Source organism: Zootoca vivipara, chromosome 3 (assembly GCF_965207765.1).
Source record: "Zootoca vivipara chromosome 3, rZooViv2.hap1.1, whole genome shotgun sequence".
Lineage (NCBI taxonomy): Eukaryota > Metazoa > Chordata > Lepidosauria > Squamata > Lacertidae > Zootoca > Zootoca vivipara.
The window spans coordinates 440,407-468,380 of NC_142586.1; the positions used below are offsets into that span (position 1 = coordinate 440,407).

The 27,974-nt window shown below is 42.0% G+C and overlaps 1 protein-coding gene and 1 long non-coding RNA gene across 2 annotated transcripts in view; one reads left to right on the forward strand and one right to left on the reverse strand.

The window, feature by feature from the left end:
- Positions 1-27,974, reverse strand: part of LOC148686118 (uncharacterized) — a 312,355-nt gene that overhangs the window by 102,828 nt on the left and 181,553 nt on the right. The window lies entirely within an intron of this gene.
- On the forward strand, positions 6,083-27,193 carry MCM3 (minichromosome maintenance complex component 3). The gene is made up of 17 exons (XM_035110409.3): positions 6,083-6,679; positions 7,214-7,326; positions 8,515-8,723; positions 10,008-10,138; positions 10,887-11,125; positions 12,465-12,573; positions 13,299-13,452; positions 14,005-14,136; positions 14,981-15,189; positions 16,155-16,329; positions 17,136-17,262; positions 18,724-18,874; positions 19,849-19,989; positions 22,540-22,643; positions 23,975-24,066; positions 24,892-24,964; positions 26,348-27,193. Exons 1-17 carry the CDS (start codon positions 6,602-6,604, stop codon positions 26,544-26,546), a joined length of 2,436 nt encoding a protein of 811 aa, XP_034966300.2. The 5' UTR covers positions 6,083-6,601; the 3' UTR covers positions 26,547-27,193.

A 27,974-nucleotide genomic window follows, 5' to 3' on the forward strand; every position in this document is an offset into this window, starting at 1 on the left:
AAGGTCTCTAAATTGTAACTGCAATCCAAGTGAATGGGTGTCTAGACAACTAAATTAAGGGAACTCCCGCGAGTAATAACAGCGCCATATTAAACAGTGAAAAAAGCTGAATACTAAGATCAGATAAATGGGCTCCAGGAAAAACAACACTGCAAGTGGTTCAAATTCAACTCAAAACCAACTTCGCAGAACATCAATAATAGAAGGAGAAAACAATACAGATATGAAGGATTTAATAACTATAATGGAAAGAATGGAAAAAAATCTAGGCGACAAGATAATGAACTTGGATGGAAATATTAAAACAATTGATGGCAAGATGGAAAGCATGGGAGCAAAAATTGAAAAAAATTCTAATCTGATTGTTGAGCTTGCCAGTCAAATGAACCAACAAATGGCCAAATATAAAGAACTAGAATCAACAATGCAAGAAATTCAAACTCAAGCCCAGAGGCAAGAGGAAGCAATTAAAAAAACCCAACAAGACCAAAGAGAGCTGAAAAGATTTCAAGAGAAAAACAAAGAGGAGATTGATAAATTAAGAAGGACTCAAGAGGAGACGTATGATGCCCTGGCGATGTTGGAAATGAAACAAAAGGAGATGACTCTCCGTATAAAAGGGGTGAAGGAGACACCAAATGAGGAGTTAACAACTAAATTGACGAAAGACATTGCAGCTTGGCTTGGGGTCGAGGAAGAAGACCTGGCTCTGGACATTGAAAAAGTACATAGAATAAGACCTAATAAGCAGCAAACCAAGAAAGGGCCGGGCGATTGCCTAATCTTTTTGAATTCGAGATTGCTAAGGGATAAATTACTACAAAAAGGCAGGACTGATCCATTGACAGTAGAAGGAGCTTGTGTAGAGATAATGAAAGAAATTCCGACCCGCTTCTTGAAAAAGAGAGACAATTATAAGTTCATGACATCGGCGTTGAAGAAAAGCAATATTAGGTTTAAATGGGAGTTCCCTGAAGGTTTGACATTTACCTATAGAGACAGAAGGCGCACCTTTAGATCGGTGGAGGATACAAAGAGCTTCTGGAGGAAATATTGGGAGGAATTAGGCGGAGACAAACTAACAGACTGAAACACCCCAGAGACCATAGGAAAAGGAACTTTTTTTTTTCTTTTCTCTCTGTTGTATGATTTTTGAGTGTTAACATTCCTGTTTAAATTTCTTTTGTTTTGCGTATATACTTTAATTTTACAGGTCTTCACAGTAAAGAAATAGTAGAGAATAGCGTGAGAGCTAATTTTAGATAGAAGGAGCGTCCTAATTGAATAAAGTAATGGAGATTAAATGTATCTCATGGAATGTAAATGGAATGAATGGAAAGTATAAAAGGAATAAGATAGAGGGGGTTTTGAAGAAGAGTAAATGGGATGTAATATGCTTACAGGAAACCCATATAGTTAAAAATCATGTAAGAGTCTTAAAGAATAGGAGATTAGGAACAGATTTTGTTGCGGCTGGGGCTGAAAAAAAAAGAGGAATAGTTTTGTATGTTAATCCCATACTGAACCCCCAAGAGCTTTTTCAAGATGAGGAGGGAAGGATACTAGGTGTTGAGATTCAGACGAAAGTGGGAAGAATAATTATAATTGGGATTTATGCCCCCAATAACAGGAAAGATGAATTTTTTAGAAGAGTAGAGGAAAGAATGTGGGAATATACAGGAGAAAATCTGATTCTAATGGGGGATATGAATGGAGTAATATCAACAGAGAAAGATAGAACACAAAGAGATAGAAAAGGAGACTCAGGTAAACTTCCTTTGTCCTTTTTTCAATTAACCGAGAACTTCGACCTCTATGATACTTGGAGAACTAAAAACCCTACGGTGAAGGACATCACCCACTACTCTGAAGCAAAAAAGTCTGGAGGGAGAATAGACTCCATATGGGCAACTAAGGCATTAATGCTACATTTAGAGAAGGCGGAAATACTGAATAGGTCAATATCAGATCATAATCCGGTGATAATCAAAATGAAATTTCAAAATAAAACAAAAGGAAGGTGGAGATTTAACGATGAGGTATGGAGGGATGAACAGAGAGTAATAAGAGCAAAAGAGACCCTGAAAGAGTTTTTTGAAATAAATGAAAAACAGACGAAAGATCAGAAATTAGTTTGGGAAACAAGTAAAGCCTTCATGAGGGGATATGGGATCCAACAAATGGGGAGAATCAAAAAGGAAAAGGGGAAGGATATAATGGGAATAAATAAGCAGATAAGAGAGAAAGAGAAAGAGTTGATAGAAAGCCCCCAAAATGAAGATCTGCTGCATCAGATAAAGAGACTACAAGCACATCTATCAGATTTACTGAACATTGAGGTACAGAATAAAATTTTATGGACAAAACAAAGATACTTCGAATACGCAAACAAACCTGGCAGAATGCTAGCCTGGCTGAATAAAGAACAACAAGCCAGTAGGATAATAAATAAAATTGTAGATGGAAATAAAGAAATTACGGAGCCAAGTCAAATTAAAAATTGCTTTATAAATTATTATAAAAAGTTATATAAAGAGGAAAAGATGGATGAGAAAGAAATACAAAAATTTGTAACAAATAATAATCTACCCGAAATTAGGGAATCAGAATATAAGCACCTTAATGAAGAGATTCAGGAAGAAGAAATAAGGATTGCGATAAAGAAATTGAAGGAAGGGAGATCACCAGGGCCAGACGGGATTTCGGCCAACTATTATAAAAATTTGGAGGAAGTTATAGTACCAAAGCTAAAAATAATCATGAATGAGGCTCTAGAGAAAGGGGAAATACCCGATTCTTGGCAGGAGGCACTAATTACTTTAATACCGAAAAAAGGTGCGGATATGAGTCTAGTAAAGAACTATAGACCGATATCCCTACTAAATATAGATTATAAGATTTTTACCGGGATTCTGGCAAGTAGGCTGAAAAAATTATTGGAGAGGATAATAGGAAGAGAACAGGCCGGTTTCCTGCCAGGGAGACAAATTAAGGACAACATTAGAATAATTATTGATTTAATGGAGTATCTAGAAATGAATCCCAGTAAAAGAACTGCAATGTTGTTGGTCGACGCAGAAAAAGCGTTCGACAGCGTTTCATGGAGTTTCCTCCATGGAACTTGTGAAAGCTTACAATTAGGTCCAAAGTTTTTGAACGGAATTAAAGCAATATATAAAAAACAAAAAGCAAAGCTACTGATAAATAACGAAGTTACGGAGGAATTTAGTATAGAAAGAGGGACCAGGCAGGGGTGTCCCCTCTCACCCCTCCTGTTCATTATGACACTGGAAACTCTACTAAAAATGTTGAAAGAAGATAAGGAAATTGGGGGAATAAAAATGGGTAAATATTGTTATAAAGTTAGAGCTTTCGCCGACGACTTAGTCGTACTAACAGAAACACCAGAAATAGGCATATTAAAAACATTGGAAGACATGAAAAAATTTGGGGAGGTGTCCGGATTTAAATTAAATAAAGACAAATCAAAAATGATAACTAAAAATATGACCGAAAAAGAAAAAGAAGAACTGGCAAAACTCACAGAGATAAAAATAGAAAATAAAGTGAATTATTTAGGGATATGGATTACAAATAAAAACACAAACCTTTTTAAAGATAATTATGTAAAGAAATGGCGAGAAATTAAAAACAGTTTTGAGAAATGGAAACATATGAATCTTTCCATCTGGGGGAAAGTTTCCATGATAAAAATGATAGCCCTACCCAAGATCCTTTTTTTGTTTCAAAATATACCGATAATAATTGGAACTAAATACTTGAAGGACTGGCAGAAAGATTTGGCGGATTTTATATGGCAGGGCAAGAAGGCGAGGATGAAAATGGAGACGCTAACTAGCCCGAAAGAAGCTGGAGGTTTTGCATTACCGGACCTGAAAAGGTACTTTGAAGCGGCCTGTTGGACTTGGCTGAGGGAGTGGTGTGTCTTAAAAACAACTGACACCCTGGAGTTGGAAGGGTATAACAAAATTTACGGCTGGCATGGCTATATGATGTATGATAAGAGCAAAAACCACAAAGGATTTAAAAATCATACGATTAGGAGAGCATTATCAGAAGTGTGGGAAAGAACAAGAGAAAGAATAATAGGAAGAACACCATGGTGGCTGTCGCCGCTGGAAGCGAATGCAACCCTAAATTGCTACAAAAAAGAAAACTGGCTGACATACAGGGAAATAACTGAAATTGTAAATGGGGATATTATTCTGAAAAGTTATGAGGAATTGAAAGATAAAGGTGTATCATGGTTGGAATATTTCCAAATTAAGGCAACATTCGAAAAAGACAAAAGCACTAGGGGGTTTGAAAATAAGTCAACACGATTTGAAAAAGAAATTTTGAATAGTAAGGAAAAATTACTTTCCAAAATGTATAGACTCTTAGAAGAATCAGAAACAAATTATGAAGTGAAAAGCAAAAATATGTGCAAATGGGAACAAGATATTGGATACGAAATAGGCATAGACGATTGGAAGAAGTTTTGGAAAAACAGTATAAAGTTCACATCTTGTTACTCCTTAAGAGAGAACTTTATGAAACTCCACCACAGATGGTACTTGGGACCGGACAGGCTTGCAAAAATGAACAAGAACACGAGCAACAAATGTTGGAGGTGCCAAAGTGCGGTCGGCTCCCTGTTTCATATGTGGTGGACATGCCCAGACGTGCAAAAATATTGGGACATGATACATACCGAAATCCAAAAGTTAATAAAAATAGCATTTTCTAAAAAAGCAGAATCTTATCTTCTGGGCATCATAAGTAGTGAAATACCATATGACAGAACCAATATATTTCTATATGCGACGACAGCCGCCAGAATGTTACTTGCTAAATATTGGAAAGGTACCCTTATACCAACAAAAGGGGAATGGGTAAACAAACTATGTGAATATCTGGAGTTGGCGAAACTCACAGATACAATACGACAAAAACCAAAAAATAGGATTAAAAAACAATGGGAATGTTTAAATGACTATTTAACGAAAACAGACAAGGGGACAAAAACATGGTTATGTTTGGAATAACCTTGTAAGGATGAGTAGTGTTTATACAGTATACATTGTTAGACAGATTTAAAGGTAAAATGTTTATTGAAATATCTTTAACAGGTGGATGAAAATGTAACAAGAAATACTGTGCTGAAAGCGGTGGAAGCACTATACCCTCGAGATGATCTTTTTCAAGTAGACCTTTATATAATTTTTTTTTCTTCTTCTTTTCTCCCCTCTTCTTCCCCCCTTCCCCTCTTACCCTTATTCCGTTTATTTCTTGTTCTCTCCTTCCCCCCCCTTTTTTTTTCTCTCTCGTGCATTTATTTTTATCTTGTACTTTTTCTTCTTTTGGTATTTGCTTACTTTATCCCTCCCTATGGTTCTATATCACTCTTTCTACTCACACCTCACCTCTTCCTCTCTCTCTTTTACTTTTCTTTTCTCTCCTGATATTACATAATTTCGATACTCAAAAAATGTACAAGAATGCTTTTGGACCGATTTGAAGATGTAATGTATTGTTTTATCAACTTTTCAAATAAAAATCTTTTTAAAAATAAATAAATAAATAAATAAAAAAGAAAGAACTACTGTAGCGTAAAAAAGGAGGAAAGATTAAGGGAGCAATCCTGCACCCGCAGGTGTAAGTAAGTGCTACTTTGGTGACAGAGGGAGGACCACTGGCATCAGTCAAAGACTCAAAATCATGTGCTAAATATCTCAGGTTATTTAAGAAATACAGAGAGATCAGGTTGAAAGATGTATTTTAGGATAAGTGATTCTTATTCCCAATAACACAGGACCCCATTTCGCATCACACGAAAGTTCTGCTGCTGCAGAGGGACATGACCATCGTGTGGCTGCATTGATTTAAAACAGGCACCCCCAAACTTCGGCCCTCCAGATGTTTTGGACTACAATTCCCATCTTCCCCGACCACTGGTCCTGTTAGCTAGGCATCATGGGAGTTGTAGGCCAAAAATCTGTAGGGCCGTAGTCTGGGGATGCCTGATTTAAAACAAAAACCACCCCAGTTTTTACACTTTGAATAGCTGTGTGTGTGTGTTGCAGAGGATTTGAGCAGGTCTGGGGGCGGGGAGCACTTAACCCTTCCTCCCACGTTGGGCGTTGCAAGAAAAGAATCCTGGACGTGGTGGGCTCAGCTATTCATGGGCCTGATCCTGTAAGGCTCTTCTTAGGCGTTTCTTTCCTGGAGAATCCCAGGGAAAAACAGGCTGCCGATCGCCCCCTCCTAGCTGCAAGGTTACAGGCAGGCAGGCTCATTTCGCGGGGAAACCGGGAGAAACCAGGAAGTCACGGCCGCGAACTACACGCCCCACAATGCCCAGGGGGCACAAGGGCCCGCCTCCTCCCTCCCGCGCCTACCGCCGGATTGGCCGGCTGTTTCCAGACGTTCGCGGCGTCGAGAGCGGAGTTCCGCGCCGCCCGTGCCGTTCCATTGGGCGGCGTGATTGAGAGCCCCGCCCCCCCGCTCCCTGCTCCGTTTGGCGGGAAAAGGCGGCGCGCTTTTGGCGCCAAAGTCGGGAGGGAGCCGGAACGGGAGGAGGACGGAGCCGGGCGGCGCGATGGCGGCGGCGTTGGAGCTGGACGATGCGGAGCTGAGGGAGGCCCAGAGGGACTACCTGGACTTCCTGGACGACGAGGTGCGCGGGAGGAGGGGGGCGGCCGCGAGGGGAAGGAGAGCGCGGCCGAGCATGTGCAGAGTGCAGTTTCGTGACTCGTTACGACTTGAGCCTCGGCGCGCCTCGCTTCGTAAATTGAGTTCGTTGGAATCCTCTTGCGTCCTCCTCGGGCCGAGCGAGGCAGCGAAGGGGCTTTGGCGGAAGGCCTGGGGGTCCCCTGGGGAAACGCACGCCTGGGGGGGGCGTCTCTCGGGGAAGAAGGGCTTAAGCCTCCAGGCAATAGAGCTCGCGCTCATCCTGATGTTTATACTACGTGGATATGTATACAGTGTGTGTGTGTGTGTGTGTGTGTGTGTGTGTGTGTGTGTGTGTGTGTGTATATATATATATATATATATATATATTTGTGTGTGTGTGTGTGTGTATATGTATGTACAGGCATATAGTTGCAATTGCTTCTCTTTTGGGGGGTGTCACCCTGCATGATGCCGGAGTCCCTTGCAATTCTTTGGGTCTTGGGCTCCAGCAAAGGTTGGGATCTGATCTATGTTGCAGGAGGACCAGGGGATTTACCAGAGTAAAGTCCGGGACATGATTAGCGACAACCAGTACCGCCTGATTGTGAGCATTAATGACCTCCGAAGAAAAAATGAGAAAAGAGCCAGTCGGTAAGTTACACTTGTACTGGATCACCACGGATAGATAGATAGATAGATAGATACAGGTGAAACTCGGAAAATTAGAATACAGGTATCGTCGAAAAGTGCATTTATTTCAGTAATGCAACTTTTTATTTTTTGTTTTTCTTTAAATTTTTACAAATGCTTTCTTTTGGAAATTCCACAGTAATAAAACAAATAGTTACAATAATACAAAAATAAACATTGCTATTACATTTCATTAATTACATTCCATTTATAATTGACCCGCCTAACGACAAATAATTACAGTTACCGGTACAACAAATAAAGGCTTGACATATCTTGCTTTGCATGTCATGCATCTATCTCATATATTGGTTTTACCTTTTAAGTTGCGTTACTGAAATAAATGCACTTTTCGGCGATATTCTTATTTTCCGAGTTTGACCTGTAGATAGATAGTGTGTGTATGTTTATGCTTTCGTTGAGATTGCTGTATTGCGGAGGGGTTGGGCTAGATGTCTCTAGGGGTCCCTTCCAACTCGTACCCTTCCCCTCCCTTTTCTTTTGGTCAGCTACAGTACTTGTAAGCTCAAGAACATCTCACTGCCTCCTGTACAACTGTTTTTTAAATAAAAAAATACAAATAGATCTGCTGTATGTAATGCAACGTTTAAGACACAAAAGCCTTAAACAGTATTCATCACACTGGGATGGAATCAAAGAACTACATATGACAGCTACTTTTTAAAGAATATGATGCTGCTGTCAATGTGACTTATACAAAATCGTTTAAAATTGCCACAGTAAGAAACTTGTATATGTGGAATTAAATCTGGAGCAGGGTTTGGAAATATAAAACAGCCCATTGAGTGGTAACACAATGTAAACAATAACCTCAAAAGAGATGAAAAAGAGAAGGCTGCCTTAAGTGCTTTTCAGGAGCCATGATTGCTGATTTCTCTGTCTCTTGTCATTGGAAAGCTTCCAGGTATTGCGTTTCTTAGCTAGGGCTAAGTAGTTTCCATATAGGAAGAAAGAACTGTCTGGCCACAGAGATGGGAAAGGGGAGGAAGGCCAATAAGCATCCCTTAGAAGACCAGGGATCTTCTGTCTCCCTTCCCCTGGAAAAAACTGCCAGCAAGTGACATCTTGGTAGGGGCTGACATGGCATTAGGGATTTTGACACCAGAGTCTTGTTCGTCTTTGCTCCAGTTTGCTGAACAGTGCCTTCGAGGAGATGGTGGCTTTCCAGCGTGCCCTGAAGGACTTTGTTGCTTCTGTTGATGCCACCTATTCCAAGCAGTATGAAGATTTTTACATTGGGCTTGAGGGCAGCTTTGGATCTAAACATGTGACACCACGGACGTTGACATCCCGCTTTCTCAGCTGCATTGTCTGTGTGGAGGGTATTGTAACAAAATGTGAGTTAAAAAACAAAGTGAGGACAGCTTTTATGGATGGGAATGTAGTGGGACCAATAGTAGTCTTCTCAAGCACTCATGATTTCTCTGTGAAAACATGTACCATCAGTGGTCTAAGTAAATGACTGCAGGGCAAAGCTAAGTGTGGCATAATGGATATAGTGACCCTGTTTGTGTATTGCCATGAGGTATAGAGAGAAAACATGGGGGGGGGGCAGTGGCATTGAGTATGCTGCCTATAGGCCTCGGCTTGCAGAGGACAACTGTGTGAAGCAGGGAGCGTCTTGTATCCATGGGTTCCACAATGCTCAGGGGAGCCTCCTTGGATGCAGGACTCCAGAGCGTGCCTGTTTCACACAGTTGCCCTCTGCAAGTCTGCAAATCAAGGATGATAGTGCCAGACTGAAGAGGGCAGGGGCGCAGTGGTCACACAACCCCTCCATGTTTTTCCCTGTGTGTTTTTATGCACCTTGTGGTAATACCTGTATAGGTCTTATGTATTTGGGTGGAAGTAAATGTTACCTGGGAAAGATTGAGGGCACAAGGAGAAGGGGACGACGGAGGATGAGATGGTTGGACAGCGTTCTCGAAGCTACCAACATGAGTTTGACCAAACTGCGGGAGGCAGTGGAAGACAGGAGGGCCTGGCATGCTCTGGTCCATGGAGTCACGAAGAGTCCAACACGACTAAATGACTAAACAACAATAAAAACAACAACAACAAATGTTACCTTGGCAAGTGCCTTTTTGACTGGGGTGAGGCCACTCACAAAGGAAGAGGGGTGGCTGGGGGTGGGGTGCTTTCCAACATTGTTTGTCTCTTGATGCTACTGTGGGAGAGGACATTTGTGTGGAAACAGTGGTACGGGGAGGGGGCCAGGAGCAGCAGAATTTTCCCCAGCCAGCTTGGAGACTGTCAGTCTAGCTGTGGGATTTCTTCCAGTCTTTGCATTAGCTGGAAGAGAGACAGTGTAGGAATCTGACAAGGAATGGGAATGTTGAAGCACATTCTGAATAAGAACATTCATGAGCTCTGATGTTGGTCATGGCTATAGATTTCCTTTGGGGTCGGTTACAACATATTTAAACAAGCATTAGGCTGTAGCCCTGGACAGAATCAGGCTTTTAATGTAACACAGTCGAAAAGTTATGCTCTGAAATGGAAATTTGGAATTTCACTTGCAAATGTCTGGGGTGAATGCTGTTTATGCAACATCTATTTTTGCAAAGTATTGTGACCTAACACAAAATTAAAGGCTGTTCCCTGTTCCCACTCCAACACAGGTTCTTTGGTCCGCCCAAAGATTGTGCGTAGTGTGCACTATTGCCCTGCTACCAAGAAGACAATTGAGCGCCGGTACACAGATATGACATCCCTAGAACCCTTTCCATCAACTGCTGTTTACCCTACCAAGGTGAGCCAAGTGGGTTCCATGTCCTCAAGGGTGTTCCCATCAATAGGACGGAAATTCCTCAGTGGATCTTTTATCCAAATTATCTCAATTCTATTTTCTCCCCAGTTTCCTACCACTCTAAGAATACTTCTTCCACGTATTCTTTTTCTGCTAAGAGGAAAGGGAATTGAGGGAGGCTTTGTCCTGCTGCCCTTTGTGCTCCCTGAAAATTGGTTCTAAATGACGCGCCCCCCCCACTTGTTGTCTGAAAGGGTTTGTGCTGTTCAATATCTCTGTGTGTAAACCCCGCCCCCCCCCAACAGCTGCTGCAGCAACAGATGCTTCTGCAGCTGCTTCTACATAGTGATCTACAGGATATACTGGTCAGCTTGTAACCTTCCTTAACTGTGACGATTTTGTTTTGGCTGAAAAACCAGCTTTGTCTGGATACGCTGTGAACTGCCCTGAGACCTTCAGGTCAGGTATAGGGCAGTATACAAATTTAACAAATAATAATAGCAGAAAGTGTTGATGTGTTGAAGTAGTGAGTCTACCAGAATCTTTTCAATTTATTTGCCCATTAAGAAACCATTTATTTTACGATCCTCCAAGCTTACAGTTAAAGTAATCTCTCATGACGTACCTTGCTAAATTACTTAACAGCATTTCCCTAAGTGGCACTTGGACCATGCCTGGGCGCCACCCAGTGTGGACATAACAGGCTACATTAAAAAGCAAGTTATATTTTTATCTTACGCTGGCTGTCTAGGATGAAGAGAACAACCCGCTTGAGACAGAATTTGGCCTATCTACCTACAAGGACCACCAGACAATCGCAATCCAAGAGATGCCAGAGAAAGCACCAGCTGGGCAGCTCCCTCGCTCTGTGGACATCATTTTAGACGATGACTTGGTAGACAAGGTGAAACCAGGGGACAGAGTGCAGGTCATTGGGACGTTCCGTTGTCTGCCAGGAAAGAAAGGCGGCTACACTTCAGGGACATTTAGGTAAAACGCTCAGCAGGCAAGCTTATTTGTTGGTGTGCTCTCATAAAATCAAGCTACAGTACACAGCAAGGCTTCTTGCAATTCATTCTTGCCCTTACTGCTTCCTACTTGTCACAGAATCTTAAAACATTAGCTGCCTAGTTATGGTAATGATATTACAACATTTTAAACTTCATTCCTCTGGTCTGTTAAATCTTCTGGCAGTTTACAAAGATTCTGCCTTGTCCTAGGGAAGGTATTGCTATGCCAAGTCCTGCCCCCCCCCATGCTATAAGAGGATTAATGTCAGTTTATGTCACAAAGGACATTGGCAAATAAACTTAGTTGGTCTTTAAGGTGCTGCTGGAAGGATTTTTTTATTTTGTTTCGAAAAAAATCCAGGTAGCCTGACTTCTAAAGGGCATCATGTAGATCTTAGTTCTCTTGATAAATTGTGTGATTCTGTCCTTCACACATGTTCTTATGATCCTTTTATGCATTGACTTTCTGGTCTGTATGATCTCTCTTGGTCTCTCTCAATATGAGGGTTTTTTTGGGGGGGGGGGTTGTGTTTCTCTGTCTCTCTCCCATCATAATTTGCCTGAAGCCCCTCACAAAATGGTTTCCTTTGTTTCTCTTCCGTCACACATTTCTCCTAAAATTGCAGGTGGTGCATACATAAGAATTTACGACTTAGTATCATATTCAGAGGTCCACATACTGTTCTTTGGCTTAGTAGCCAATTATTACATTTCCTAGACAATTTAGGTTCACTAGAAGTGCTTCTGAAGGCCTTTCCTCACACTAAATTAAGGAGAAGGGGCTGTAGGGCAGATGATGTTCCCCATCTGTGTGCACAGGCTTCCCCCACTTCAGAATTGCCTTCAATATGAGGCCAGTATTGGGATGCAGCCATCGCAGGGAGGTAGTGTGAAATTAGTTCAGGCTCATGGTGGCTTTTGGGCATAGTGCTAAACCATGGCTTCTAGCTGCATGTGAACCAGCCCATCATCTTGGAGACCATTCATGTCGTATAAAAGGAAAGCAGAGAAAGACTCTTCAGGTGATGTTTTATCTGTGTGTGTATTTAAAAAAATATATTAACTGGAGATACTTTTTAGTGAATATAAGTCTTTTGAAAATTTAAAACATTACAGCTCTTGATAGTGATGTCGTGAAGTGGAGTATGGTTTTAAAAAAGGCTCCCTGAGCATTGCACCTTCTCTAAAGTCTCATTGGAAATGGACCAAGCACTTACTGACTTAAGATTTGTCAAAAAAATTTGAGCAATCTTCCGCTAATCTACAGCTGGTCAGTCGAGACCTGTAACAAAGGACCTGTGTTTTCTCACCTTCTCAAGGACTATTCTGATTGCTTGCCAAGTGAAGCAAATGAATAAGGAGGTTCGGCCTGAATATTCATCAGCTGATATTTCCAAGATAAAAAAATTCAGCAAAAGCCACTCAAAGGTAAATTGGGCTATGATGTTAGGGCAATTTCACATATTTTGCTTGGGAACATTCAGGTTTGCTTTTAATGTTGACTCAGCAGAGTTGCAACCAAGGCATGTGTTTGTGGTAGTCACACTGACCGTTCTGAGGTGTACAATGTTTTAACCATGTGCCTAAAAATGGAATGTGTTAAGTGGACCTTGTAAACTTTGTGCTAAAAACTGTGGTTGCAGAGAATAGTGTGAAGGGCTTTAGATCTTAGTTATAAGGAGCCTGTTTATGGTAAAATCAAAAGTAAAAGTAAGATTAGGAATGTCAGCATTGAATTTTTAAAAATCTATTATGTTTAAAGCCATTTTTACTCTGCTCATTTTATGTTTCATTCAGTTTTGAATTGAGGGGTTTTGTTGTTGTGAGACATTGAGAAACTTTGTGTACTAGCCTTCAAATACTGCTAATAAGCAAATACATTTAGTGTGTTTCTGTAGTGCCATCTTGCACTGATGTATCCCATAATACATCATGAGCACTGTATAATATCTTTCAACTGATACTGAAAAGTATTAGTTCCAGTGTGGCTGTTATCTTAATCCACTTCTGATCCTCCATGCAATTGTGCCGGAACTCTCCTTTTCCTGATATGCCTTGAAAGTAGTTTTGATTTCTGTTGCCATTTGAAACTATGGTTAATTGTCTATGGGCACCTCCTAATACATTTTTCCGCTATTGTTTCCTGAACCTAGGATGTGTTTGATCAGCTTTCAAGGTCTCTGGCTCCCAGTATCCATGGCCATGAGTACATCAAGAAGGCAATTCTCTGCATGCTGCTAGGTGGAGTGGAGAAGGTGCTGGACAACAAAAGTCGCCTCCGAGGGGATATTAACATCCTGCTAATTGGTATATGGGCACTTTTTAAAAATATATATATATAATGGAAATGTTCATAGTTTGCTAACCATAGTTTAGATGTTTATAATTGTTTTGAAGATGTTTTAATTCTATTTTGTTGTATTGCTTTGCCACTTAGTTGTCCTGTAGTAGTTGGGCCACTCATCTGTCAATCGCCTAATGCCTTTGTGACCTTGTGTGACCTGTCTGGGCTTCTGCAATTTGAAATCAAACCCCATGGGCAAAGGCACAGTCCTGCACTGTCCACGTGGAACTGGTCAGCTGATGGCCAGCACTTGTGAAGTCCTGAGCACAGCACTTTGCATAGGGCTTTTTGGGTGCTGATCATCGGCCAATCAGTAATGCCTGCAAAACCCCTTTTGGCCCAACTTCAGCTTTGTCTGCCCCATACCTGATGCCATAGACAACAAGTGTAAGGCAGGTGAGCATGGTTTGGCCATGATAGTCTCATGGGCCAAAATGAGGAGGCCTGGAAGGCTGGAGGTTCTGTACCGAGGCGGTGTTAACATCATAATGAGCCCACTGTCTCTTCTCTTTCAGGTGACCCTTCTGTTGCAAAGTCTCAGTTGCTGCGATATGTGCTGTGCACAGCTCCACGGGCCATCCCCACCACAGGCAGGGGTTCCTCTGGAGTTGGTCTAACTGCTGCCGTCACTACAGATCCAGAAACTGGTAAGGAGCAGGCTAACGCGCAAGGTTAGCAGTTACTGCAATGGGAAACACGGGCTGATGACTGGCTCTCTGAAGTCAAGATAGTGTCTTCTTGCATGGCAGCTGGAGCCAGAACTGTAGACATCAATGGGGCACAGCTCTGTGGAGAGCAAAGTTGCCTTATGGCTGTTTACGAATTGGGTTATATCTCTTGCTCTGCCACCAGCCTGCTGGTTATAACTGGTTTGGGTCTTCGTGTTCCTTGCTGGAAAAATGGGTGTATGTTTTAATCCTTTCTAACACTTATCCATATCTGTGGACAAAAACATGTTCGATATCCTCCTTTCTAACTCACTTGCATTGAGCAGAAGTGAGGCATTGGGAAAGTACAATGTTGTTGCTAGTTGAATTGCAGAAGTAAGCATTTATGTGCAGGATCTGCACAGATTGTTGGCAGCTTCATAGCTGTAAACAGTACTCTAGGAGTGAATTCTGTTAAATAGCCTGTCTTTCAGGTAGAACAGCAGCCTTTGGCTAATATGTACTGCTTAGCGTATCACTTTTGCTAACTTTGAGATGAATGCTCAGGTTGTGGTCAGTGGATGGGTGTAATCAACATGTGTGCTTTGATTTTCTGATCCAGGGCAACTGGAGGCCCATAGCAATGGGCTAGACTGTCTTTGCTCTTTTGTAGGGCTTATTGAATGTTAAGGGACAGTGCTGGGGCAGCTCAATGTGTTAATGGAGATGGGGAAGTACTACAACACTTGAGTGCTTGGATATCGGTATTCCAGTCCACCTAGTTGGAAAGGTGTGAAGGGAGCTGTGTCCAAACTCATGTGTACTCTCAATTTACTGTCTCCAGGAGAGCGTTGTCTGGAAGCAGGTGCCATGGTCTTGGCTGACCGGGGTGTGGTATGCATTGATGAATTTGATAAGATGTCTGACATTGACCGCACAGCTATCCATGAGGTGATGGAGCAAGGTCGCGTGACCATTGCCAAGGCGGGTATTCAGGCCCAGCTCAATGCTCGCTGCAGTGTCCTAGCAGCTGCCAACCCAGTATATGGAAAGGTGAGTACTTGTGGACGCTTCTTCAGGCACACCTAATGGCAAAGTTGTTGACTTTGCACACCATTCCAGTTTCCTTTTTATTGCTTTAAATTTTGATAGTGGTTTTGTTAGTCACTTTGTGGGGCTGCAGCTAAGGAAGTTGTGTCATCTTAAATACGGGGATAGCCTTTTTCAGGTGGTCATATACATTCTCACATACTGCTGATGGTGAACCCCTGGCATAGTTTCAGGTGGAATTCTCCAGTTGGCAACTATCTGCATTTTGCACTTTGTACAGTAACTGGCAAGCAAGTAGGGTGCTTCCTGCCCTCTTTCCCCCAAGTTGATAGAGAAAGAGTTCTTTGAAACATGTGATCCAGATGAACTTGTCACATGAGTTGATATTGTGGTCTTCCATGCAATGAGTGGTGTTTGCTGACAGAAACAGGAGATTCACGATGTAATGATCCAGGTACTTACTGTGAATTGTATTTATAGCCTGCCTTATATAAGATTTCAGGGTGGATAATTTAATATTAAACAATTAAAACAAAGTGCTATAATACGTAGGCAAAGGAAACATATGAATACACATATGAAGCATATGAATACACATGTGACTGTTGTTGCTCCCAAAATTGGCTTTTAAAATGGCAATAGCCTTGCCAAGCAGGCCAGAGTCGCCACAATGGTTTGTGTTTGTTTGTTTGTTTGTCTTTGAAAATGGAGTTCTTTGATGTAATAGAGAATTGCAGGGGAAAGTGAATGGCAAGCTTTGGCTGTCATTCATTTGCATTTTCTGTACTCAAAAACAGTGCTATGCATGAGTACCAATATTCGTGCTTCTTAATTTTTTTATTTCAGAAAATGCTGGATTTCTCTTTATCGCTCTCCCCGTCCAGTAGGCATTATTTCCCTCTTTAGGAATAAGATACCCTTAACAGTTGCAGACTGAACGTGCTGTTTTTTCATATAACTTTTTACAGTATGACCAATACAAAACCCCTATGGAGAATATTGGCCTGCAGGACTCTTTACTGTCTCGATTTGATTTGCTCTTCATTGTCTTGGATCAAATGGATCCAGAGCTAGATCGGGAGATTTCGGACCATGTTTTGCGGATGCATCGTTACAGAGGAGCTGGTGAACAGGATGGAGATGGTGAGTCTCTCTTCCCGAAAAGCTTTGTGGGAAATCCTATGTGAAATGAGAATTAATTGGCGTTACCCAAGGCTTCTTTCTTTTGTAAGCAACACTCCTGTTGTGCCATGGCATATTTTCAGGTCTTCACTTGCTGTTGTGGGAGGTGGAATGATCATGCTAAGTTGCCTGTGGGACCCAAGGATGCTCCTAACATTAGATAAGGAGTTCCACCGCAACTAATAGGAAGCCAGGTTGGAAGTTGAGGAGAAAATAGAACTTTTGCATGAAGATGTGCAGGGGAGAAAAAGCAGAAGACTTTCCTCCTATCACGGGGATCAGGGAGAACCATTTCAGCCTGAGGGCCACATTTCCTCCTGGGCAACCATTTGGGAGCCACTTGCCCCTTGTGCATGTGTCAGAGTAAAAAATGGACCGATAATACAAGTTTATTTCACCACACCTGCTTTCATTGTTAGAGGGAGCTTTGGCAGCTTGGCTCGTCTCATCCCTGCAGGGAAGCTGTACCAGCCAGAATTTCCACTTCTGCATGGCTGTTTACAGGAATGGTGCCACTGAGCGCACAGTGCATGTCTAGAGAAGCCCATGCACATGTCAGTAAAGGCACTGCCCAATTGCTATAATATTTTCTCATTGGCAGTGATTTAAAACTTGCTCTGCTGCTCAGATTCCCCCCCCCTTTTTATTTTAAATGGAGTTTTTCAGGAAACAGTACAGTGAGAAGGTGCTGGTTTTTGTGTATGTTGCTATAGTAATTGAATGTGACCTAGATACGTCTCCAGGCAAGCTTTCCCTTCTATTTCCAGCCATGCCTTTGGGTACCACCGTTGAGCTGTTGGCCACCGATGATCCTGCCTTTGCTGAGGAGGAGGACCACGATCTGCAGGTGTATGAAAAGCACGACGATCTACTGCATGGGCCTAAGAGGAGGAAGTGAGTGCCTCCCTCAGTCTTCCTCCTTGCAGATAGATTGATTGCTATAATCTCCTCTCCTGCCCCACTTAGAATCATAGAATCATAGAGTTGGAAGAGACCACAAGGGCCATCCAGTCCAACCCCCTGCCAAGCAGGAAAAGCTGTGTTTTAAGCTACTTACCATAGCTTAAAGTGCAGCCTCAAAACCGTATAGAAATGCAAATCAATAGCCTATATTCAGGGGCCCTATATCACACACACACACTCAATATTTTTGCTTTCTCGGGAACTGACAGGAAGTTTTGTTTAGATAGTATAAGAGCAGCCCAGCTGGATCAAACCAAAGGTCTGGCTTTTATTTTCCAATGGTGAGCTGTGTGTCTGAAAGTTCACAGGCAGGAGATGGAAGGCATTGCCCTACTCTTGTTGTTCGCCAGCCTCTCATTGCAGGGATTAGCTATGGATAGGATGCATCTTCCATGACTCCCCCCTTTTGAAGCTATCCAACCCCCAACTAGCACTGCACCTTGTGGCAATGAATTCATTGACTTCCTTACACTTATTGTGATGTACTCCTGTCTGTGGTGGATCTATTGCCAATCCAAAGTTATTGGGTGCCATGTATTGTGGCAAGAGAGGAGAACTTTTGGCTCCAGCATTTGAGTTTATAAGCGTTTATTCATATTGAACCCCCTTAGTAGTTTCCCCCCCATTAAACTTAAAAGCCTTAAGCACTGCTGCTTTCCCTCATAGAGAAGATTCCGCCTCCCCCCCCCATCTTTTTTGTGTTGGGGATCCCCCTACTACTTGCCTTCTCTGTGCAGGGCAGTTCTGGGAGTTGGAGGTAATGAGAGTCATCCAGAGAGCCACACAGACCCCAGCATTTTTCTGAGACTTCCCTCCTGCAAGGTGCTTCCACCACAGTTCTTAATACAAAGATTAGTTTGGGAATGTGAGGCTGCAGGGTTTGTAAAAGGGAAATGGCAAAGGGGTTCACTGGCTTTAATTCTCATCTTTTTACCTCTGCCTATATAGTTAGGGGGGACGCTGCTGGCGCTGTGGTCTAAACCACAGAGCCTAGGGCTTGCTGATTGGAAGGTCGGCGGTTCAAATCCCTGTGACGGGGTGAGCTGCCGCTGCTCGATCCCAGCTCCTGCCAACCTAGCAGTTTGAAAGCACATCAAAGTGCAAGTAGATAAATAGGTACCGCTCCGGCGGGAAGGTAAACGGCTTTTACATGCACTGCTCTGGTTCGCCAAAAGCGGCTTAGTCATGCTGGCCACATGACCCGGAAGCTGTACACCAGCTCCCTTGGCCAATAAAGCGGGATGAGCGCCGCAACCCCAGAGTCATCCGTAACTGGACTTAATTGTCAAAGGTCCTTTTTTATATGGTTAGGGCTGTGTATTCGACATCTTGAAGGGAGGAACCTAGTTTGAATTGCTTACAGAACTTGATCACTTTGTGTTTGCCAAACAGAGAGAAGATTGTTAGCGTGGAGTTCATGAGGAAATACATTCATTTCGCCAAGATGATCAAGCCAGTCTTGACCGAGGAGGCAGCATCCTTCATCGCTCAGGAATATTCTTCTCTTCGCAGTCAGGACCAGATCAGCTCTGATGTGGCTAGAGTGAGTAGTGAGCCGGGTCCTTTTTACTGGGGGAAAAGTGGGGGAGGGGAGAGCAAAGGTGAAATTGAGAAAATAACATGTTATGTGTGATGTAGTAGCACAAGAACACTTGTGTTAGGACACAAAGAAACTCAGGTTCAGACACCTACTGGGTGGCAATGGGCAGGTGGCTGTTCCTCTTCTTACTTTACACCACTGGACTGCTGAGGTAAAAACAATGTTTCTTTTGAACTCTTAGGTGGAGGAACAAATAATTGTATTGTACTGTATATTTGAATCAAAATAGCCTTGACTATGACAGCTGTTTTGCTTTCTGATGTGCAGCATAGCTGCTTTTCAGTCAGCCGAATTCTGCCTGGAAATCCTCACTTTCCTCTCTGAATAACAGCAATAGGGGAACAGTGCTAAAGGGCTGCAGCACTGCTTAATAAGAGGAATTGTGCAGATGGAAGTTACCTGAGCATCATCACGTTCCCTGACCCCCATCCATAACATACAAAATCTAGGAGTGGAGCCTGTAGCCTAGGATTAAAATCCCATTGAACAAGTACGCTAGTAAAAAAAAAAAAAGCAACTGCAAGCAACACACTAGTATATCTGATAGGGTGGGGCAGATCCTTTTTATGGATCTGAGAACTTGCATGTATTTGGTTTTCCTATTTTTTTCCTTTTTCAAAGGCTGCATGTAGTCGTCTCCTGCCTAGAGAGGTGTGTGTGTGTGTGTGAGAGAGAGAGAGAGAGAGTGAAATTTGCAGTTCACATTGTGAAAGATCACAGCAACATGTAGGGCTTATCAGATGCTTGTCCTGCAGCTTGAAACGTCAGCTGCATAACCTTGGTAGTCTCCTTGCTTGGCTATAGCAAAATAGCCCTGTGGCTTCTCCCCTTTATGTGCTGCTATATGTTAGTTCTACAAGTGATTGCCTGAAATGGGAGTCTTGTTCTTTGCTCACTAGTTCTATCTTCCTTTCCAGACTTCCCCTATAACAGCCCGTACGCTGGAAACTCTTATCAGACTCTCAACGGCACATGCTAAAGCCAGGATGAGCAAAACAGTGGACAAGCAGGATGCCAAAGCTGCTTTAGAGCTGGTGCAATTTGCCTACTTCAAAAAGGTGTGCAAACTGTTGTTGGATTGCCTGTTATCATAACACAAAAAAAATGAATCTAACCTGGGGACAGGTATTGGTAGCGCTTGGCTTGTATCTTTGAATGGTATTAATGTCATCCATTATTTTAAGTGTTCTTCCCTGTAAATGTTCCCAAGGTGGCCTATAGCAAGGGGGATAAAAGTCAATTATTTTGTTTTTAAAAGTTTAAAAAATGGATTTTTTAAATTTAAATTGGATTTTTTAAATAAAATACTTGCAGGAAAAATCTTTCTAAAGATAGTTTTCTATTTAAGTTACATTATAGTCCAAATACTATTCATAAGTTTTTCATGTGTGCTAGAACTCAGTCTAAGTTTTTTTTTTTAAAAAAAATTGTTTAACCACATCAGTTAACAAACATGGATAAATAAATTGTTTAAATTGTTATTAAGGAAATGAATATTTTTCTCCTTCCAGTAAATTACAGCAGAAAAGTTGTCCAAATATAAACAGTAAACTATTAAACCTCACAATAATGTCATTATCTGTCAATGTATTTCTAATAGTATAACCAAATCAGTAATTTTTGATATAACTGTAAAAACTACTCTGAAAATTTATTATTCCAAAAATGAAACCTTCACCTGGTTGTAAATATTAAGATTATACCAGGAAGAATGAGTTTTTCTGTAAAAAAAGAGATTTAAATCGAAGTCTTACTGACTAGTGATTTATATCATGATTTAAATCGATTTGATTTAAATCAAATCCACCCTGGCCTATAGTGATCAGTAATTATATTCAAAAACAGCAGAAGAGGATGTTGGTCTTTACTTGTCAAGTGGAACAGGTTTGCTGAATTGCATTGCTGCTCCAGAAACCTGTAGTGTTATCTGCTGTGCAGAGATTTGTAATGGCTCAGCACTTGTGTGAATTGCTACACAGATGTCGCTGGATTGGACAGGAGAGCTCCATAACAGGAGAGCTCCATATTGCTGCTATGCTGAAGCTTTTCCCTGACAATGGTCGTTGCTGTGCACAGCTCTACTGCACAAAGTGGAGCTCAATTGCACTTGACTTCTGGCCAGGACCAATTACTAGTCCTTCAGGGCCGTTTGCTTGAGCTGGAGCAACACATGCATCCTTGTTCCTGAAGGGTAAAGGGTTTTCAGTAGTAAAAAGTAAGCACACCCCTATGCTGACCCACTCAGCCAAGGGCAGACGGAGTGGGCACAGGTAAAGATTTACCATGTGATGGCTTGCAGCACCGTTAGGACCACTTGATAAGTCAGTTGTTGTAGTAGTATCCTTCCAAGAGACAAAAATATTGTTATTTTCCCCCCTCCTGCAAATTTCTGAGCAGTTGTGCATAGGTGATAAAATTCTCTTCACTTGGCTTGTATTTGGTATCTTGACATACGTCAGCAATTCTTTCATACAAAGGGTGAGATTGGGAAACGAAAGGAGGAATGTTGCAGGTTGGATGAGCCGAAGAAATGGAGCAAGCGGCATCTTCTCTTGCCCAGACTCCTTGAACTCATGAGGAAGGGACATAGCTTGGTGGTAGAGTACATGCTTTTATGTTCAAAAGATCACAAGTTCAACCCCTACTCTCTTCAGGTAGGGCTGAGAGAGGCTCCTGTTGGAAACCCTGGAGAATGGAAGTGGTACTCAGCTAGATGGGCCAACGGTGTGATGCAGTAAAAGAGACCTTCCTTTATTAGTAACTAATGTATTTGAATCTGCCCCTCGTTACTTGGATATTAGCTGGTTGATCCTGATCTCAGCTCCATATAATTGACGGCAAGCTGGAGCCAACAGAGGCTGCAGTGGCCATACTAAGTGATGAGTACTTACTTCTCTAGGAGTGTTTCTGGGGGTTTTCAAGTGAGATTCTGGGTTGTGCCTTCTTGAGACATGTAGGAGAATTTACAGTCTCCTGAATTACGAAGCATTTCACAGGTGCAGGTGACCAGATTATTGTTTGTAGTTATACTGAGTAAATCTTTGTCCATACAACCACCATTTATTTATATAAATATTTATTTACTGTCATTTCATTTTTTAAAATTAAGTAGTTCACAACAGCTATGCATAAAACCATACAATAAAAACCATATAAAACGAGTTTATATCAGATAACTATTGTGGAAATAGGTATTCTTAATTGCCTGCATAAGCCTGATGGAATAAGAAACATGTCTAGCTAATGGCCACATAATTGTGGTCCAGCGAGCAGGAAAATCAGAGTCAGTTTTTATCAGGTGTGTTGTGAAAGGAATGGTTGCATTCTTCTGCAAATTGTCTCTAAATCCTTGTAACATTAATCATAACACAGAAGTCACCACGCTCCTGTGCAGGTTATATGTTTCCTCAAGCTACAGTGTTGGGTAGCTCATTTATTTGGAGACTGAACCTTAATTAAGGCTTAAAACTACCTAAGATTCACCCTGCTGTTCTAAGGAGCCACAATGCTGATGGCTTCTGCTTTTGAGACTTCTCGGCTCCTGAGCAAATGGCTGATTAGTTGACCTACGGTACTTACAGATTCTTTGGGCTTCTCTCATTTCAAAGGTTTTGGAAAAAGAAAAGAAGCGAAAGAAGCAGACTGAAGATGGTTCAGACCCAGACCCAGAGAATGAAGCTGCAGAAGAAAGTGAAACGAGAGAGAAAAAGAGGTAAGTAAAGAGAAGCAGTGTAAGGAGAACCCACATGTGCTTTTTTGTCCTTTAAGAAAAAGTCTTTATTGGGCAATAGATAGCAAAACCACAAATTTGTCATATTTAATGGATAATCTTGCCATCAAATGCATTTCCATCTCCTTGCAACTGTCTGTTCAGCCAGCAGCTCACTTGGTGGGTTACTTTCAGACAGTTACTGGTATATGCAGCTCACTGGCCCAGATAATCTGGATTGCATTATGTCTGTTTCACATAACGCACAAGCTGTGTGACTGCACACAATCATGTACAGGGTGGCAGGGTGGGGAACCTCTGGCTCACAGAGCAAGCGTAGCCCTCCATACCTCCCTATTTCCCCTGTTAGGGCATTTTCAGGAACCCCACCTGATGTCATACATGATGCCAGGTGCGGGGAAGGTAAGGGTGGCACTTCAAAGGAACAATTGGGAACTTAAATCTCCCGGTTGTTCCTTTGATCAAGCAAGATGCACTCCCGGTCCTATGAAAAGCCCTTGCAAGGATGCTTCCTAAGGTTTGTTCGGAAGTTCTGAAAGTTGGGGCTTCAAAGGGAAGCATCACATGACATCAGGTGATGGGCAGGTGGGCAGCTTTGAAACAACTCGTTTCAATAGGTAACCAGTGCAGTCTACGCATAGCAAACGGGTTGCACATTCCTTCTCCAACCACAAATAATGACATCTAAAACAAAAAGCAACATAATTGTTCCCCCACCCCACCCCACCCCATACATCCACCTAAATTAAAGACAAGCAGCAGAGACCAGGAATGTAAATGGCTACAATTAGGTCACCGCATAGAAAATGCCCTTTAATGTAAAATCTGGAATAATTTGGACCGCTTTCTTCTAAAGCAGGTATGGGGGGGGGACCTTTGGGCTTCTAGACGTAGTCGAGTTAGCGCTTCCCTCAGCCTTGACCATTGACCATGCTGTCTAGAGCTGATGGGAGTTGTAGTTGAGCAACATCTGAAGGACAAGCCTGAAGTAGGTAATAAAACTAGAAGGGTCTGGAAGGTACTTTATTCAGTCTGTAGCTTTCTGCCTCCTGTTGTCACTTGCTTCCAGTCTTACTCTCCCTTTCAGTCGCCTACCCAGGGTGGGGAGGTAGAAGATAGAAGGGAGGGAGAGTTTCACAGAATACTTTCCATATTGTACAACAGGTTTTTACAGTTTTAAAAAATAAGATGAGAGGCTTCTAGCTCAATATCTCCTCCCCCCCTTTCTCCACAAATCTACACACTCCAGGTATCTTCCACTATCCATTTGTGGGTGGTGACAATATTGCTATAAACTTTTTGTCCTTCTGTAGAAGGAAGACGCGTTCTAGTGATCGTGAGCCAATGGAAGGGGAGACTCCTGATCCCTATTCCTTCAGTGACACTGAAGAGGAAATGCCAGAAGGTGAGCAGTTTCCCTCCGGTCTTTCTCAGGCTAGTAGATGAATGGATTCAGGCCCAAAAAAGCATCCATGCACTATATTTTTGATTCAGTTGCACAGTAGAATCTGCCCGCAAGGGATTTAAGCATGCAGTTGGCTGCAAAAGTCACTTCATCTCTGGCAAGCTTGCTGAAAGTGATAGCTTTGGAGCTGCTTAGTGTCAACTAACAGACTTCCCTGGAGAGCTCCCCAGACTATGAAAAACTGCTGCATTTCTGTTTTCGCCATTCCAGAATCTACAACTTGCATATTGTTCATATACTCAGTATTTGTTTCTCCAGTACTTGCAAACCTTTTGAGTTAACTTTGCTCTTGTGTCTCTTAAAATCCACTGGTCTTTAAACAAAAAACAGTGTGTTATTTTTCTGTGGTAACAGTACTCAAGAAATGAAAAGGTATGTAAGGAGTAAGTCACACTGAGACTTATTACTAGGTTTGTGGATGTAGGATTATAGCATCAGTCATAGGTCTTGGTTGATGCTTTCCACTAGACCACAAGGGCTGCCTGTTAAATATTTGCTATATAGACAGGGTAATTTCCAGAGAGAGAGAGCTGTGTTGGTTTGTTGCAGCAAAAACAATGAAGTCTTGTAGCTTAAAGACTGAACAAATCTATTAGAGCAACAAATCTGTTATTCATTAATTACCAGTTAGACACATCTGATGAAGAGGACGAGTTCATGAAAGTTTATGGTGGTGTATAATAGATCAAATTTTGTTGGTGAGTACTTGACATTGCATTCCCCTATTCCTTCAAGACTAACTCATCTCTCCTCGATATTATTTAGTTGAGGCACACACTCCCAAGACTACTGAACCTTTGGGCACTGGTGAGACTAAGTCAGAGTTGGCTGAATCCAGGTGAGTAGTATGCAAATAAATATTACAGGTCAGAGTTTAATAGTATGCAGACTCAGGCACCAGTTTGATCCTTGGGACTTTGTAGAATTGCAAGTAGTCTTGTGGCTGGTCATTTTGAGAATGTGGTAGTTTAAATAAATAAAACAAAGAAGGCCATGCTTATTCTGACCCTTGCTTTGAAAACTCAAATGTCAGTACAGTCGTACCTCGGGTTACGAACTCGATCCGTTCCGGGTCGCAGTTCGTAACCCGAAAAGCTCGCAAACAGAGTGCCATTTGTGCGCATGCGTTTTTCGCGCTTTGCGCATGCGCGGGACGCGCACGCGACGAAAACACTTCCGGGGTTGCGGAGTTCGTAACCCGAAGTGTTCGCAACCCGAGCGGTTCGTAACCCGAGGTACGACTGTATTATTTTCAGAGGCTAACAGTGCAACCTCAACTGTGTCTACTCAGAAATAAGTCCTATTGAGTTAAATGAGACTTACTCCCAGATAGTCCCCAGGTGGCACTGTGGGACCCAGGTGGCACTGTGGGTTAAACCATTGAGCCTAGGGCTTGCTGATCAAAAGGTCAGCGGTTCGAATCCCTGTGACGGGGTGAGCTTCCGTTGCTCGGTCCCAGCTCCTGCCAACCTAGCAGTTCGAAAGCACGTCAAAATGCAAGTAGATAAATAGGAACCGCTACAGCGGGAAGGTAAACGGCGTTTCCATGTGCTGCTCTGGTTTGCCAGAAGTGGCTTTGTCATGCTGGCCACATGACCTGGAAGCTATACGCCAGATCCCTCGGCCAATAATGCGAGATGAGCGCGCAACCCCAGAGTCGGTCACGACTGGACCTAATGGTCAGGGGTCCCTTTACTCCCAGATAAACGCGGTTGGGATTTCAGTCTTATTGTAGTTTTCTGTAGTTCAACAAAGTAATGTTAAAATAAGACCCAAAATTGTCATGTCTGAAAGAGAGTCAGATGATGCTAGTTATTTATGACTAAAGTATGCAAATTAGCTGCATCTATTTTGGTTCATTGTTAAGTTTCATGTTGATCCAGCGAGGGATTTCACCCCCCCCCAAGCCTCGTAAGGCATAAATTTAAGCATTCCTCCAGTGGCTTCATGGCTGGCCTTTTTAAGATCCAAAGTGCCCTGCTGAGGGATCATTCAGTTCACTCTCTTTCACCCTGTTGCGTATATTATCTATTAAAGATGGATAGAGATTGCAGACTGCTGTCGCTTCCTGCTGCAGAAACACAGTGGCATCTTGTGGCAGAGGCAGAGAATAATAGGCAGACAGCGGTGGGAGAGTCAGAGCTCAAACACAGTTCTATAAAAGCATCTTAGCCTAGCCATACTGTTTTGACTCCTTGTTTGTTTTCTTCTACGTGCGCAGACTGAAAGCCTTCAAGGCTGCCCTTCTGGGGGTATTCAAAGCTGCTCATGCGCAGTCTGTGGGGTTGAAGAGCCTAATGGAGTCCATCAACCGAGACAACCCAAACCCTTTTTCATCGGCTGAAGTCAAGGTGGCCTTGGAACAGATGCAAGATGACAACCAGATCATGATGTCAGATGACATAATTTTCCTAATCTGATGAACAGCTCCTTGATGTGGAGAATCCCCATTTCAGCACCTTCCTATAGGGACCATCTAAAAAGTTTGGCTTGCCTCACCTGAGCCATCTAGATTAGAAGAACTGACGGCAACTTGGGATGCCTATGTTATAAAACATTTATGTGGGTTTATTTACCTTGGGTTTTTTTCTTCTTCCAAGGGTGCAAACATTTACATTCAAAAGTACTTAATTGCAATCTTTAGTTAAAAATCTCTGGTATGTCCTAAAGAAACCAGGGGTGGAAAGAAACATATTTGCAAATCTCCTGTTGTTAAACGTATAGAGGGTGACATAGCACAGTGGTGCAATTCTAAGCTTTTCACCTTTGTCCCCTCAAACATCATAGCCTATCATACCTGCAATTTGTTATTTAGCAGCTCAAATTTTCTTCACAAATGTAATTACTTGACACGGACTTTTAATAAATAACCCGAATGTGGTTGTAGTGAATGAAGCTATTAAAGCATATTTGCAACCAAAGACAGCTCTACAAATATTACATTTCTCTCACTGTGTATCTGTATTCATGCATAGCTCCTCTTCCCATTATATTTGCTACCAGCTTTGCCTTTGGGAGCAAAGATTCCAAAAATAAATCACGGATGAGCCATGTTTCTGTTACATAACTTTGAAAGCAATTGCTTTTTTCTGAAGTTATTTTGGTTACTGGAGTATAGCATGCATCAAGACGATCCTAGAAGCCTCATCTTGCATACAGCTAGAGAAAATTACTTCTACAGGCAGCTACATGTCTCCCTCATAAGACAGCCATGTGTCTTATCATTGCAAAGTGATAAGGGAATTGAGCTAGGAAGGCTAAAAACTTCTTTTTGTATTCTGCCTTTGGTCTTTACCTTTTTGATACCACGGGAGTTTTGCAGCTAGAATTAAAACAGAAAATGTATAGAAATACTAAAAACCATTCTAATAAATTTATATCAAGATTGCAAGCAAATAGTGCATTCGGGATATTTGCTTTCACGTATTTGTAAGCAGAACTTCCTTAACCTGAGAAATCTGCTGGTCTAGGCAGCATTACCGAGTGACTCTTAAGAGGGTGATGAAAAGGTTAGGTGCTGTCTGCTTTGGGTGAAGGTTGGTTCCTGAGGTGGCCCTGCTCCACAGCTGGTTCCAAGGTGCATAACATCTGCCACTACAAAACATTTGTTTGTTTGTTTTTCAAATAATATATATTCATTTTCAAACACTACAAAATACAAACAAATAAAAAAAAAAAGCAAAAAGAAAACATAAAAAAACATCAATTCTAACATTTTTACTTGACATTGTGGACTTGACTTCCTCAATTCCTCCCCACCCCCCAAACTGGGTACATTTTTAAATCCAAATTAAGCAATTTTCATATTATAACTTAAATCATTTTAAACATTTTTCATTATCTCTCAA

What these genes read in the sequence shown, in the direction of transcription:
- MCM3 (XM_035110409.3), top strand. Translation starts at nt 6,602, where the DNA reads ATGGCGGCGGCGTTGGAGCTGGACGATGCGGAGCTGAGGGAGGCCCAG. An exon ending in TCAGCAAAAGCCACTCAAAG is followed by an intron (nt 12,574 to 13,298) that starts GTAAATTGGGCT and finishes TCCTGAACCTAG; the next exon opens with GATGTGTTTGATCAGCTTTC. An exon ending in TGAAGAGGAAATGCCAGAAG is followed by an intron (nt 24,067 to 24,891) that starts GTGAGCAGTTTC and finishes GATATTATTTAG; the next exon opens with TTGAGGCACACACTCCCAAG.